The 16,383-nt window shown below is 38.2% G+C and overlaps 2 protein-coding genes across 2 annotated transcripts in view; one reads left to right on the forward strand and one right to left on the reverse strand.

Moving 5' to 3' along the window:
• ASB14 (ankyrin repeat and SOCS box containing 14) overlaps positions 1 to 7,053 on the forward strand; it is a 20,242-nt gene extending 13,189 nt beyond the window's left edge. Inside the window, exons 6-9 of the mRNA XM_008071747.1 lie at positions 2,794 to 2,965; positions 3,430 to 3,973; positions 5,989 to 6,142; positions 6,875 to 7,053. Of these exons, the coding sequence (XP_008069938.1) occupies positions 2,794 to 2,965; positions 3,430 to 3,973; positions 5,989 to 6,142; positions 6,875 to 7,053 (1,049 nt within the window). The remainder of the gene's footprint in view (positions 1 to 2,793; positions 2,966 to 3,429; positions 3,974 to 5,988; positions 6,143 to 6,874) is intronic.
• Positions 7,054 to 12,711: 5,658 nt separating this feature from the next.
• APPL1 (adaptor protein, phosphotyrosine interacting with PH domain and leucine zipper 1) overlaps positions 12,712 to 16,383 on the reverse strand; it is a 30,867-nt gene continuing 27,195 nt past the window's right edge. Inside the window, exons 19-21 of the mRNA XM_008071748.1 lie at positions 15,134 to 15,184; positions 14,769 to 14,858; positions 12,712 to 13,702 (exon numbers count right to left, since the gene is read on the reverse strand). Coding sequence (XP_008069939.1) covers positions 13,556 to 13,702; positions 14,769 to 14,858; positions 15,134 to 15,184 — 288 coding nt within the window. The 3' untranslated portion in view covers positions 12,712 to 13,555. The remainder of the gene's footprint in view (positions 13,703 to 14,768; positions 14,859 to 15,133; positions 15,185 to 16,383) is intronic.

Raw genomic sequence — 16,383 nt, forward strand, 5'->3', positions numbered from 1 at the left:
TTTTTTTTTTTTTTTTTTCCTCCTTGAGTCGGAATCTCATTCTATCATCCAGGCTGAAACGCAGTGGGACAATCATAGCTCACCATAGCCTTGACCTGAGTTCATGTGATCCTTCTGCCTTCACCTCCCAAGTAGCTGGACTACAGGTGCACACCATCATACCCAGCTAATTTTCTTTTTCTTTTTTTTTTTACTTTTTGTAGCAACAAGGGTCTCAATATGTTGCCCAGGCTGTTCTTGAACTCCTGGGCTCAAGTGATCCTCCTGCCTCAGCCTCCTAAAGTGCTGGGATTATAGGTGTGAGCCAGGCCGGTTTTTTAATCTTTAAAGTGAGGATGTTAGTAACTACTTCTAAGGGTTGTTGTGAAGTTTAGAAATTATTATATACATAAAGGAATCACCACGTAGTGAGCACACGATAAATGAAGGCTTATTAGATTTCTTAGTGCATTCTGGGAATGGGGCTCTTGGGTAACCACCTCACCGTAGCCTCAGCCTCCCACGTAGTTAGGACTACAGGCACATATCACTGTACCCAGCTAATTTTTTAATTTTTTAGAGAGAAGGGGTTTTGCCGTGTAGCCCAGGCTGCACTGTCTTTCTTTTTTTTTTTTTTTTAGTCGAAGTCTCACTCTGTTGCCCGGGCTGGAGTGCAGTGGTACGCTCATGGCTACTGCAGCAACCTACTGGATTCAGGTGATCCTTCTGCCTCAGCCTTCCAAGTAGCTGGAACTACAGGTATGCATCACCACATCCAGCTAATTTTTTAGTTTTTTTGTAGAGAGGAGGTCTCACCAAGTTACCCGGGTTGGTCTTAACCACCTGTGCTCAGGCAATCCACTCACCTCCACCTCCCAAAGTACTAGGATTACAGGTGTGAGCCACTGTGCCCGGCTCCAGCTCATTTTTTTTTTTTTTTCTTTTGAGTTGGAGTCTCACTCTGTCAGCCAGACTAGAGTGCAGTGGCTAGGCTCCCGGCCACCGCAGCCTTGACCTGCTGGGCTCAGGCGATCCTTCCGCCTCAGCCTTCCAAGTAGCTGGAACTACAGGCACACGCTACCACACCCGGCTAAGTTTTTGATTTATTGTAGAGATGAGGTCTTGCCAAGTTGCCCAGGCAGGTCTCGAACCTGCGGGCTTAGGCAATCCACTCACCTCAGCCTCCCAAAGGTGCAGGATTACAGGCTGAGCCACCGAGCCTGGCCCCAGCTCATCTTTTTAATATGAGTGGTGATTTTGTCTAGAATATTCCCTTCAACGTCCATCCATCCAAATGCTACACTCTCTTTAGAGTCTGTTTTACTGAGAAGCCTTTCACAATTGACCCAAATTCCTTTCTTCTCTCAGTTTCCCTCACAACCCCAGTCCTCCATCTACTGGAAGACATTTTGCCTGTACTCTCATTTTTCACATCACTCACATGACACTTAGCATACAAGGTATAGGTTGAGCATCCCTAATCTGAAAATTTGAAACCCAAAATGCTCTCAAATCCAAAACTTTCTGTGTACTGACGTGATGCTCAAAAGAAATGCTCAGAGCATTTCTGGTTTTGGATTTCCAGATTAGTGTTGCTCAACCAGTAAGTATAATGCAAATATTCCAATATCTGAAAAAAATCCCTAATTCGAAACAGTTCTGGTTCCAAACATTTTGGGTAAGAGATACTCAACCTGTACTACCAATTATCTTTTTGACTATCAGCAGTTCCTAACTTCGGTTAAAAACAATTACTTATTGTCTTTTACTGTGAATGGTCCCTAAGAACAAGTTAAAACAGAATAAATGCCCTTTTCCACCAAAACATCATTAGATGGCATGGTGATATAGCTTAATAGGTTTATTAGTACCATCCTATATGTAAACATGTTATGAGTTAAGTGGGCTTTTGTAGGTTGGTAAGAAATAAAACTACCTTTTATAAAAGTATTTTGCTGGGTGCAGTGGCTTGCACCTGTAATCCCAGCACTTTGGGAGGCAGAGGCAAGAGGATTGCCTGAGGCCAGAAGTTCAAGAGCAGCCTGAGCAAATTGGTGAGATCTCATCTCTACAATTAAAAAAAAAAAAAAATTAAGCGCTGGGCTCCGTGGCTCAGCCCGTAATCCTGCGCTTTGGGAGGCCGAGGTGAGTGGATTGCCTGAGCCCGCGGGTTCGAGACCTGCCTGGGCAACTTGGTGAGACCTCATCTCTACAATAAATAAAAAAATTGGCTGGGCGTGGTAGCACGCGCCTGTAGTTCCAGCTACTTGGAAGGCTGAGGTGGAAGAATCGCTGGAGTCCAGCAGGTCGATACTGGGGTTGCTGTGAGTGTGCCTCTGCATTCCAGCCTGGGCGACAGAGTGAGACTCCAACTCAAAAAAAATTAGCTGAAAGTGGTGACGCATACCTGTGTTTCTAGCTTCTTGCAAGGCTGAGGCAGAAGGTTCCCTTGAGCCCAGCAGGATGAGGCTGTGGTGGCTGTGAGCATGCTACCGCACTCTAGCCTGGGTGACGAGTGAGATTCCGACTCAAAAAAAAAATCTTCTGCGGAACTTTCAAGTTCAAAACAACATATACTATTACTCCAAAAGCCAACCTACTTGTAATTTAGAAACTACCTGTGCCATTTCCCTCTCCAACTAGCTTATAAGCTGCTTGAGAGTAGGAGGTACATATTTTATTTCTTTGATTCTTGTTGCTTTGCTCAAGTGGGTGCTCACCAGTTGCTTTTTGGTGGTGATGATATATTTTTAAGACTGCTTAAGCAATACAGGGAAAATAATTTTTACATGACAAGACTCTTTTTCCTCTTAGGAGCTAATGCTCACGGTCAGGCCTCTGATTCTTCTTCCATTCTACTTGAAGCTGCTAGTGGAGGAAATCCAGACTCTGTGACTCTCTTGCTAGAGTATGGAGCTGATGCCAACATCCCTAAGAATTCAGGCCACCTGCCCATTCATGTGGCAGCTGACAGGGGCCACTTATTGTAAGTTCAAATATATTATGGTAAATAATAGAAATAGTAATAACTACCTTTTATTTTGAGCCTCTTCTAGTAACTTGATATTCTTTAGCTCTGATTCTACAACCTAAACACCTCTTTTAAAGATAAGAACTGTTGACCAGCTAGAAAGTGGCAAAGTCAGGCATCCTTTGTAGCCACTGAAGAGACATAAAACTTTTATCAGGTCCTTAGGCAATATGGGATGCCTCAGGTCTCAAATGAGGGCGCTAATTGAATTTTGTAATTATAACCTCAACAGTAGTTCCATTCAATTTTACTTGGTATATAAACTTCTGGATGAAGGAATTATGCTTTCTTTGGTTAGGAGTTCTAAATACCACCTGATTAGTAATACCATCCAGTGTTAATATTAAAAATTCATAAACAGGTCAGTGCTGCATCTTAACAAAAACAATTTTAAAATGCACTTTGAAATTATTTTTCAGAGCTCTCAAGATACTGATTCCAGTTACGGATCCTGCTGCCATTAAGCAGAGTGGGATCAGTCCAGTTCACTGCGCAGCCGCAGGAGCATACCCTCAGTGCCTGGAGCTTCTCATCCAGGCTGGATTTGATGTGAATTTCATGCTGCATCAGAGAATTCGCAAACACTACGATGACCAAAGGAAGTCTGCATTGTATTTTGCTGTATCAAATGGTGACCTCTCTTCAGTTAAGCTGCTTCTGAGTGCTGGAGCTTTGCCTAATCAAGACCCAGTTAACTGCCTCCAGGTGGCTCTCAGGATGGGTAACTATGAGCTGATAAGTCTGCTACTAAGGCACGGGGCCAACGTCAATTATTTCTGCAGAGTTAACCCTTTACATTTCCCATCAGCACTGCAGTACACACTGAAAGATGAGATCATGCTCAGAATGCTGTTGAATTATGGGTATGACACAGAGCGATGTTTTGATTGTCCTCATGGGGACAAAGCTCATCCTTCCTATACTTTTGAAGGCTGGACATCTACAGTTATCAAAGATACTAAGGTAAGTCCACATTCTTGGCTGTATTACCTAACAGTCATTATACATGGTCCTGGAACTAGAGTAATAAATAAGACTCCATCTACTCTCTCCAGAAGCTCATGGTTGAAAAGATTCTACTATAACAAATATATAATAATTATGATATGGTAAAATAAACAGTAGTAGGATGATGCAAAGGGTACAGAAATAGTTTAGAAGAAAACATGATTTGACTCTACGAGCACTGTCAGAAGTTACCTAAGTGAGGCCCCCCACCCACTGCCCAAGCAAGACTTTGAAGAATAAATGCAGTCTTCAATTCCACTTATGTGTTCTCCTTGAATGAGTTATATAGCTAAAGGTCTAGGTTTTGGGCTCTTTTAGCTCTAACATTGGATTAAGTGGTTTCTTTTGGTCACCCTTCTGATGAATAAAGAATCACACTAAATACAGTTGGCCCCTCCCCCTCGCCCCCACTTTGGAGACATTTTTTCCTCTTAGCTTTCATCACACCATGTCTGCTAGTTTTCCCCTACCTAGTCGGTCACTTCTCTTTTCTCCAACTTAAGCTCCTACCCCAGCTTTTCAAATGGCTGCCACCCTTCAGGTCTCATTTCAAGTGTCACCTCCCCAGAGGCCTGTCCCAGTCCGCCTTATCTGAGGACGTTCTGTCCCCAGTCATTCTCTTATCATGCTGCTCATTTCTTTTTTCTTTCTTTTTTTTTCTGAGTTGGAGTCTCACTCTCTCACCCAGGCTGCAGTGCAGTGGCATGCTCACGGCCACTGCAGCCTTGACCTGCTGGTCTCAGGCGATCCTTCTGCCTCAGCCTTCCAAGTATCTGGAACCACAGGTGTGCACCACCATGGCTGGCTAATTTTTTGTTTTACTGTAGAGACGAGGTCTCGCCAAGTTGCCCAGGCTGGTCTTGAACCCCTGAGCTCAGGCTATCCTCTCGCCTCCACCTCCCAAAGTGCTGGGATTACAGGAGTGAGCGACTGCACCCAGCAATACTGCTCATTGCTTTTACAGCATCTGCCACTTTCTGAAATTATCATTTTAATATTTTACTGATCATGTCTCCTCCAAATACATGAACACAAGTTCTTGTTCTTCACTTTCCTCAGCTTACAGATCTATGACTAGCACATAATGGATGCTGTATAAACACTTGAACTCAACACGATTTGAAAATACAAATGAAATGGTGAATTAGAGAAAGCACTTTGGATCAATGCTGAAAAGTGAAAGGCAAATTGTTTTAATATTGAATGATTTATTATTTTTAGGTGATTAATGTAGGACTTATTCTCCACATCATTAGCTTGGCAATAGACGTATTTTCATCTTATGTCATTTCCTGACTGTTCATGTAGTATTACTTGACTTCTCATCTGGGCATTTTGTCTAAGAGCATGTAAATTAAAGACAGGAACTATCTTATCCCTTATATAGCAGTGTAGGATTTGGTTATGAATGATAGAAAACCTCAAAATAAGAGTAGCTTTAACAAGAAGGTTCACTTCCCTCTCATAAATAAAGGCCAGGCGTAAATAGCATTCTTACTGGACAGCTTCATGATACATAGAAGAAACTCACATCCACATTCCAGCCAGCAGGAAAGTAGGAGGAAGCAGCATATACCTCATTCCTTTTTAAGGACCTTCTGGGAGTTGCATCACGATTCCACTTACATCTCACTGGCTAGAACTTAGTCAGGTGGCCACACCTAGCTGCAAGTGAAGCTGGCAAGGTAATCTTTTTTTTGGACAGCCAATGGGTCAACCACAGGGGTTAACAGATATTATGTAACAGTCTCCGGCACACCATTACATCTTCTATAGGTTCTGAAGACACAGTAGTAAATAATTTTCCCAAATGTTAGAGCCAAGAGATTTTCTTGCTCAAGAATTTAGTTTACAAATGAGGAACTTGAGACATTGGTTCCTGACTGAACTTAGTGTTCTTTTGATTACTATGCTTAACCATAGATACTTAGTGCTATTCATTTATTATCATAGTTTTCTCTCTCCCTCAGTTCTGTGAGGTAATAACTTTGTCATGGCTGCAACATCTGTCTGGAAAGGTTGTTCGAGTGATGCTTGATTATGTTGATCAAGTTCGGATCTGTTCAAAGTTGAAAGCTGTGCTCCAAAAACAGGGGCTGTGGTCAGAAATACATTTTATCTTAAGTGAGTATCTTTCTTGTAGAAGACTTACCAAAATGCTAATTATATTCTTTTTAAAAAAAAAATTAGAACACTCATCTCTTCTGGTTAAAAGCTTGACTGAAAAAAACCAGAAAAATGCTATTGTTATCTAAAAAATGTTACCAACAACTACATTTAATTTGTACTTATTACCATTTCCCAGGAGATATAATCTGTTAGTTAGCTAGCTACTTATTAGACAAGTATGTAACACTTTTATCCCAATTCACCTAAACCATGGCTATGAAGGAACACAATAGACACTGGAATTAAAAGCTACGAAATGGTAGGGATGAGAAAAAGCTACCCTCTTTATAGGGTATCAGATGATCCTTATCCAAGTCAAATTCGTTCAAAATTGCATATAAGTCAAAATAAAAATTTCCTGGATATCCTCCTTGGTGTGATCTTCAGTTAAGCCTGCTACTGAGGGGTCAGGTAGGGGGGCAATATATGCAGATTTAAGAACTTTAGTTCTCACAAGCCAAACCTGTAATTTATGTGTGTCTTTCGATCTAACTTGACATGGCTCTGAAACCGTATCCAGGATAAGGGTTACAATGAGAACTGAAAAGTGATTTCCCTATTGACTTTCCATTTAGTCACAGCAAATGAACGAAATGTATCGAATACACTTGCTAACAAGACCCTAAAATACTAAAAAATAAAGCAATTATTTTCCCTTTTGGTTAATGTCTATTTCTTCCATTTTAGTAAATCCTCGCTCCCTGAAACATCTGTGTCGCCTAAAGATCCGGAAGTGTATGGGACGTTTACATTTGCGCTGCCCTGTCTTCATGTCATTTCTTCCATTACCCAATCGTCTAAAAGCCTATGTCCTTTACAAAGAATATGACCTTTATGGACAAGGAATTGTTACAGGAACCTGGTAATCAAACCATTCTAGCATAAAAGGTATAATTTTGCAACTGAATTTAAGGTTTGACTTGTTATGTAGGATTCATGTTTTTTGCTTTATCCAGCAACTAAAATCTCATTGCTCTGAATGTAGCCTCTCAACATATAAATGGCCAGCATTCTAAAAGGCAGTTAAAAAAAAAGAAAACCCAAATAGCAAAGATTTCCATTAACTGAAATATACCAGTTCTAATGCTGTATTAATCTGTGAATCCATTATCAATGTGCTCAAAATATAGATGCACCTCTGAAAATAATTCTTATCTTTTTAATAAAAAAGTACATATATAACCAGTAGTCCCCCTTAACCTCAGGGGATACATTTCAAGACCCCCAGTAGATGCCTGAAACTGTGGATAGTACAGAATCCTTTTTTAAGCTCTTTTTTCCTATGTAGTCACGCATCACATAATGACATTTCAGTCAACAGACCACAAATGCAATAGTGGTCCCATGGGATTATAATGCTGTATTTTTACCATACCTTTTCTGTTTAGATATGCAAATACTTACCACTGTATTATAGTTGCCTACAGTATTCAGTCCAGTTACATGCTTACAGGTTGTAGCCTAGGAGCAATTGGCTGTACCACATAGCCTAGGTGTGTAGCAGGCTATACTATACTAGGTTTGTGTAAGTACACTCATACATGTGCACAATAATGAAATCACCTAACAACAAATTTCACAGAATGTATCTCCCTCATTAAGCCTGTCGTTAAGCAGTGAGTGACTGTGCATAAATACTGTACAGGGTGGGTAGGTTGGTTAGAGATTCATGTTCCAAATGGGATGAAGCAAGATGGCAAATTTCATCACACTACTCAGAACAATGTGCAATTTAAAACCTACGAATTTGTTTCTGGAATTTTCCACTTAAGATTTTAGGACAATTGACCATACATAGGTAAATGGAATCATACAAGGTGAAACTATGGATAAGGAGACCTACTGTATGTCTTAGTGATTCAATTGAATATATGATGACTCCAGTACATGACCTAGAATTTAAGTTGTTCTTGTGCAAAAATCCCAATATCAGCTTAGTGTCTGACACTGTTTCCTTGTAGAGCCAAGTACAGAGGTGGGGTAATTCAGTTAATTGAAATAAAACCAATTGAAGTTTAGTTATTAATAGGAAAAATGTATCACTTTTTTAAAAAATGGTATGCCTATGGCTTACCATTTATTGGTTAACGTAATCGCTGGAACGGGAATTGTTTCCAAATGGATGACAGATGATGGTTTCTATACTGAACCTCGCCTGGTACTGGATGGGGGCGTTCACTGATAGCAGTTATAAAACGTCAGTTTAAATTTTTGTTTCTATATATTCTATGCTACACATAAGCAAGGGTTTGTATATGTGGAAAGTGAGGAAAGAAACCGAGATGTTAATTTAGTCACGTGTTGCATTTAGATGGCACATCAACAGGAACAACGGACAGGTAGGATGATGTGGTCCATTTTAACACAGCTCAGTCAGCTACAGCCCTGAAGTTTACATGTTTAGTTTTAGGGGGTTTTTTTGTAAATTTGAGTTGGAGTCTCACTCTGTCACCCAGACTGGAGTGCAGTGGCTGCTCCCGGCCACCGCAGCCTCGACCTGCTGGGCTCCGAGATTCTTCCGCCTCAGCCTTCTGAGTAGCTGGAATTACAGGTGCACGCTACCACGCCCGGCTGATTTTTTGATTTATTGTAGAGATGAGATCTTGCCGCTCAGGTGCATCTCGAACCCGCGGACTCAGGCAATCCACTCACCTCAGCCTCCCAAAGGTGCGGGATTACAGGCTGAGCCACCGAGCCCAGCTAGTTTTAGTATTTTTTTAAGCATTTAGGAAAAATGAAGCTATATGATTTCTTTCTAATATAGGGATTCAAGGCTACATAGACTACTTTAGTAAACACAGACTTAAAACTATTTTTAGTATTTTTTTACATTAAAAAATTTATAAAACAGCTAATATGGCTTTTATTTTTTAAAATCAAATTGTGTATGCTTATAAGCAAGTGATAAATTATATGTATGTCAATAATAAATATATTTAGGGCATATATGCACTTATATCAGAAAAATTACATAATTCTAAAGTTAATTTCATCTACTCCTATACCTTCTGAAATTATATATACATTTCTATAACAATTCAAAACAAATTAGAACATAAAACTCCCTGCAGAAGAAAAGAACTAAGTGCTCTAAGAAACTATAAAGAGCACATGGAATAAATATGCATTAGTATTAAAACTATATATCCAAGCTACTTACACTAGCATACATGCCTTTTAAATTGGAGGAATTTCTTTGAGGCCAAAACAGTAGCAAGTATACATCGCCTATAACATGTCTAGGGTAATTACTGAAGTCTCTTTGCGTAAAAGAAAAAGTTACCAGTGATGAATTAAGAATTTGCTCCTGGCCAGGCTCAGTGGCTCAGCCTGTAACCCCAGCGCTTTGGGAGGGCGAGGTGAGTGGATTGCCTGAGCCCGCGGGTTTGAGACCTGCCTGGGCAACTTGACAAGACCTCATCTCTACAACAAATCAAAAATTAGCTGGGCGTGGTAGCGCACGTCTGTAGTTCCAGCTACTCGGAAGGCTGAGGCGGAAGGATCACGGAGCCCAGCAGGTTGAGGCTGCGGTGGCTGGGAGCGGCCATTGCACTCCAGTGTGGGTGACAGAGTGAGACTCCAACTCAAAACAAAAAAAAATTTGCTCCCATACCAAACTTTTCCCAAGGGACATTTTTTTTTTTCATTTTTAGCTGCTGTGGAATTGGAGTGGGGCTATGTATAATTTATAGAGTAATAACTGATGAGGAAAAAGTCCTATTGTTTTACAAACATCTGAAGTTACTTGGGGGAATAAAATCCACAGTATATATCAAATATTGCATACAAACAGACTGTACAAAAATCATGAACTTTATTATACATTAAAAAAAATCTCCTAACGACATATTTCCTGAAGCCTTGTCAGCAAATAACTTTTTTGACAAAATGAAAAAAATAAGTTCTCCACCCCACAGGTAATATCATGATTACATAAAGTTGAGTTCTTCAAAGCCAATCCCAAAGTGAAATGTTGCATGATTTTTAATTGCACACTGAATGATTAATAGTATCAGTAAAATAAGAATTAACCAATTCACTTACATTACAAAATCACCAAATATACAAAGCAATTTTGCACATTAGTTATAAGTTAATCCCCAGTTATCATATTAACTGAAGTAAATTACATGAGTGCAGCCACAAGAGATTGGTTAAAAAGTATAATAGGGTTCCAGTTTCAAACCTTTATGTATTATTAATTAATGAAGAACAAAATGTAATGGAAGAATAAACCAAACTTGCTAAAAATAAAATGAAGGAATTGCTTGCTACAATTGGTATGTTTAAATATTTAAAATACAATCTGAATGCTAGGAGATTATCAAAACCAGCATTGATATTTTCATTTTATTCAGGTGGCAGAAGGTTTTGCAGTACACTAGCTGTTAGGATCTGTCAACATTTATAATAAGATTCAAATTTTAAATGCTGTGGTTCCCAAATGTAATTCAAAATTAACTCAGATGTCTTTACCATATAAGATTTTATGTTACTCAGGATACACCTGCTTCTGACCTTCTCTCTCTCCCCCTCAGCATAATGCAAACACATTTACTACCCCTAGATTGTGGACCCTGAGGATTCTTTTGAAATTAAACACAAAGTAATCATTGCAGACATGCCAAAACCTAGACTAGCTTTGGGGACTCTGTTCAAGGTAGCAGTTTCAGTCCCTTGTTAGCAATTTCCAAAATTTCTAAAGAGAGAAGGAACAACTGGTTTCCTATTGACTGATGCCATTACCATAGCTACAAAAGTACTGCTCATATAAGTAGCAGAATGCATAGCAGGCTTAATTAGTCAGGCTTAATTTCTTTTCTTTTAAAAAAGTTTTGTTTGGCCTGGGCAACGGAGTGAGTCTCCAACTCAAAAAGACAAAAACAACAACAAAATTTTGTTAATTTCTAAAAACTATTAAGTGTAAGTCTGAATCTGAGAAAAGAGATCCCAAAATCTAATCCAATCATCCTCAAAGCATTCCAGAGCCTGAAGGGATTTTCAAAGGAGGATAACAAGAATAGTTTTAACATTAGGCAGGAACCCACAGGCAGCCTTTTTTAAACAAAAGAGCTTATTAAAGTGGATACTTAAATATCTGCAGTAATGGCATAGTTCATATAGTTCAATAGTAAGGAAACAGAAGTTGAATCATCTAAAATTGTTAAATTCACTCATGACTTCTATTTGGCACTGGAATGCGTTTTGATCTGACCTATGGACATGGATGCGTTATTGTGGAAATTCCTTTGAAAATATGACTTAAAAAGAACTACAGGTCTGTCCAACATCTCTAAGTCCACCAGTACCCTTTAATTCTAGCCTATATTTGACCCAGAGTGCTAACAAAGGGCAGCATTTGCTTCCATGCAAAACACCAGCTTAGTAAAACTGCCTCCTAATATTGACCACCTTTCTTGTAGGGTGAAAGATTCATCTGAACTAGGAGAGGTTGTAGTACACAAAAGGTAATGAAACAGAAAGCTTACTAATCTCAAAAAGGTCTTACGACAGGACTTGCCATGACTAAATGCTGACAACAGAAGGAATTCCAACTTTTAACAAAGAGAATGAGACACTATTGTGAAAGCATTCCCTTTAGTTAGCACAAAATAAACTTTATCAAAAAGTATTTCATAAATTTCTACTTTTTGCTGTATGTTTTGGTAGCATAAGGCGTCAAAGAGTATTAAATAAACATTACTCCCATTTGGCACATAGATAAAAAGAATATCATAATCCTATATAAAACTATCCTAATTCCTACAGAAAACAATGTATATACATATACATAGTGTGAAATAGCCAAATTATATTTTGAGATCCAAAACAAATGCCGTTTCTAATTCAGAACTAAGCTGAAAAAAGTGTATACAAAAGAACAAAAGACTTTTTCCTTTGTGAAATTAGTCTCCTTGTGGCTAACCTCTTGAAAATTTGAAAATGTATGACTATGTAAAATATTTTACTCAATATATTTAACTTGTGTGTGTGTGTGTGTGTGTGTGTGTGTGTATACACACACATATACTTGTTCATGTGAAACACATGAACATAGTTTCTATGAGCAATGTTAAAAATGTAGTAAAAGAAAAAGAAACCAAAGTTTAACATAGAAGATAGGCAGTAGAGAAGTGTCATTTTAACCTTGGCAACCAGGCTAAAATCCTTCCTTGGTCAACTTCTATACTATACCAGGTATTCAATTTATTTTCAATCTTTCATGAAACTGGACCTTTTACTTAATTGAAGAGTAGCAGTATTTACAATAATTAGTGCAAATTAGTCTATTCTCATACATTATTTGTCTTTGTGGATATAAAGTAATGATTCAGTACTTTATCAAAACATGGGATTATGAAAATACCGGGACTATCAGTCTGAAATTTAAAAGATTACATTTCTTAAACTAAACTGGGAATTTTTACTTTAAGCATGAAACATAATTGTTATAGAACTTCCTCTGAAATGTCACTTGATTTTCAATAAAAACTATTTCACATAATGCAGAAAATACAATGTATCATCCTATAACAATATCTTTACATGTCAATCCTAATCTAAAATGTATTTGAACAAAAATCTCTTTTAATAAACTCCAAAATCTTATTTTTTAACTATTGCTGCTCTGCAGCAATAATTGAAGTCCCAACCTGAGAGCTAAGAAGGTGATCATAAAATGCCAGGGGCTGTATCCATCTTGAACTGAAGACACAAGCTTCTTTCCTACTTGTATCAGGTGTAGTATACCAGAGAAATGTGAGCAATCCATCAAAGTGCCCTGAAATCAACAGTACCACCTGCCACAATTGGAAATCTTAAGTGTAAAATCTCTGTTCTAATTATTTTATAAAAGTTATATTGCACATTAAATATTGTTAAAATATTTGCAAACATGTAGAATTCTCTGTATAAAGAGTTTTGAACTTATTCGGCTGAATGCTTCCTCATTGCCAGCAAAATATTCCTAATTAAAGAAAGGGAGCATATCCATGAATGTCTAAATCTAAGGAATAAATGATTTCCTATGGTCATAGCCAATTACAGTGCAAGATAAGTTCACAATTTGAAAGAAAAAATGCTTGAACAAATGTAATTCCTCAGTAATCTGCTTCAGGGAGACAAGCAGATTTCTTATAGACATGTGGAATTTAGTCTTAATGCATAGTATATTATGTTTAAAGAAAAAACCAATGCAAACCTAAGTCATTGAGTTCAATCTTATTTTTTAAAATGAAGCTAAGACAAGCAAATACAAAGCTTAGTCTCCTCCTTGATGTTTCAACATAGTTGTTACTTTGTGCCATTTCACCACAGAAACTGTCAAATTCCAAGGGGGGGAATACCAATCAAAAAGCAAGTATAAATTTATGCTTCTGATTCTCTCTTCTTTCCTTCTTCTCCCAAATCACTCTCTTCTGACGGGCTATTGCTAAGGACAACAAACTGACCCTCACTAGTGGCTTGGTTTGGTCTACTGGATGCAGCTATTAAACGACTTTGTTCTTCCAAATCCTAATGGAAAAGACAGAAAATAAACAAAGTTAACTATCTATAGTCAAATGGAAAACTATGCAGCTAAAATATATACTTGAGAGCCACTTCAATCCTTCTGTCATAAATACATGTATGCGTAATTCTAACAACTTGATGAAAAGAAAAGTTACACACAACCAATGTAACACCAAAGTGAATTTTGGCACCATTCTAGAAATCCTAGAAATCTAGAAAGCCAGCATTCCAACTAAAATCTCTGGTGTTTTCCTTTTTCTTTTGTACAGCCAACAACCAAATAAAGGCCATCATCACCTCTCCTATACACAACAGTAAATGCCTCCTCTTACCTTTCTTCAGGCCTCTTCGCCTTCCTGTCCAATTCATTTTCTAATAAATCAGGTGTCACCTTCCCTGTCTAGCCTATCAAGGAAGCCTGGCTTCAGTGTCATCTTTGCCACTTTCTTCTTCTTTGTCCACACATCCAAACCATTGCCAATTATTATCTACCTGTTTTTAGTAAGTATTCACAGCCGTTGCCTCTTTCCTATTCCTACTGTCAATGCCACAACCCATAACTGGCTCTTACACTCTCATGGGTTATCTATCTAATGCATTCACTTCACAGCAATGTTAAAATATATATGCATTTTATTATATTTTACACATATAATTATATAATTTACATTATATATCATCATATAGCCTCTCAAAAGAACCTGCTTTGATAGAGACAACTCTCACTGGAATACGAAAGTTATGGTATGTTTGCTAAACAGTAAGTCATATTACATGTCAATATAACTATGATGTAAACATCAGAAAACATGTTATCCTTTTCTGCTGTGCTATGAATCATCTGTTTATGAAGTGGCCGAGCAAGTAGAAACAGCCTTTCATTTGGAAATTCAAATATGAAAGTCACAATGCTGAATTAAGTCTTCACAAACACCACACAAAGAAAAGATCCAGGGCGGAACCATTTTAGAAAGACCTCGAGTCCAGTTCTGCTCCCTGGATTCGAATTCAGAAATAAACTTCTTTCTACCAGTTAAAAAAAAAAAAGGAACAGATTAGGACTGCATACCTTTTCAATCTGTTTTTGCTTACTGAGTTCTTTCTGTTGCTTCTCTTTTACTCTTTCTATTTCTTTTTGTTTTTCTGATGCCCTACGATCCTAAAAAACAAGTGAACAAAACGAGTGAATTAAATATCTTTAAATTTTAGACATTTCCATTAATATCTTTGTAACCATTCAATTTTTTGACATTTGAACATGAGAAAGCACACCAATAGTTTACATTCAACAATAGACATTCAACCAAATTCTAAATGCTAAATTGGTAATAGCATCCACTGTTAATCTTGCTTAGCAAAATCATTTTATGTACTTGTTAATATGAAAGACTTTATACTACATTAGTTAACATTCCTGGAAAATCAAGTTCTTACCAGTTCAGCATGCAAAGCTATCTGTTTTGCCAGTCCAACAGAATCACAAATCTAAAAGAGAAAAAGTATGAAAAACTCAGGGAGTTTACAAGTATCCAAATAGTTGGTGTAACTAGTTTTTATAACTCATCATAATACATTGCTTCAAACAAAAGCTGATTTAAGAACACTCTTGCCCCAAAACTAAGCCTTTATATGTTTTCTCCAGAGGCTATGAGCTTCCACTGCTGCCTCTTATCTCCTTGAGATAACTTCTTGTTACCTCAAATTCATTACTTAGTAAGGCCTGCAAAGAATGAAGCAAGCAGTGGCTGATGCTGCTCTAAGCTGAAGACATCTGAAAATGGCTGATTATAGGAATACATTTCATTCCCAGGATAAATTAATGAGGCAAAAAGATTGTACCAGCTATCTGTGGCAAAGAAAATATGGGTCTATAGAGTTAGAAGATCCAGCCCATCAGGGTTCTGGCTCTCTTCAGGACAACATGGTCAAGCAGTTCAGTCAAACTACACAAAATGTGGTTGTTGTTGTTATTGTTAATCTTAGTAAGGATTATGGAAAATTTAATTTATAAGAAAAACTACAAAACAATGATGAACAACAAATGGAAAAACATCCCATGCTCATGGATTAGCAGAATGTTGCTAAAATGACCATACTGCCCAAAGCAATCTATAGATTCAGTGCAATCCCTATCAAAGTATCGATGTCATTCTTCACAGAATAATTTTTTTTTTAACTCTAAAATTCATATGGAACTTAAAAAAGCCAGAACAGACAAAACAACCCTAAAAAAACAAACAAAAAAAACAAGCTGGAGGCATCACATTGCCTGACTTCAAAGTATACTACAAGGCTGGTCAGGCACAGTGGCTCACATCTATAATGCCAGCACTTTTGGAGGTAGAGGTAAGAGAACTGCTTATACCCAGGTGTTTGAGACTAGCCTGGGCAACTTTACAGAAAAAAAATTAGTTGGGTGTGGTGGTATGCATCTGTAGTTTCAGCTACTTGGAAGGCTGAGGAGAAAGGATCGCCTAAGCCCAGCAAGGTTGAGGCTGTTACTGCACGCCAGCCTGGACAACAGAGTAAGACTCCAACTCAAAAAATAAAAAATAAGCCGGGCTCGGTGGCTCAGCCTGTAATCCCATGCCTTTGGGAGGCTGAGGTGAGTGGATTGCCTGAGCCCGCGGGCTCGAGACCTGCCTGGGCAACTTGGCGAGACCTCATCTCTACAATAAATCCGG

Source organism: Carlito syrichta, unplaced genomic scaffold (genome assembly GCF_000164805.1).
Source record: "Carlito syrichta isolate Samal-C Ts95f unplaced genomic scaffold, Tarsius_syrichta-2.0.1 Scaffold314704, whole genome shotgun sequence".
Lineage (NCBI taxonomy): Eukaryota > Metazoa > Chordata > Mammalia > Primates > Tarsiidae > Carlito > Carlito syrichta.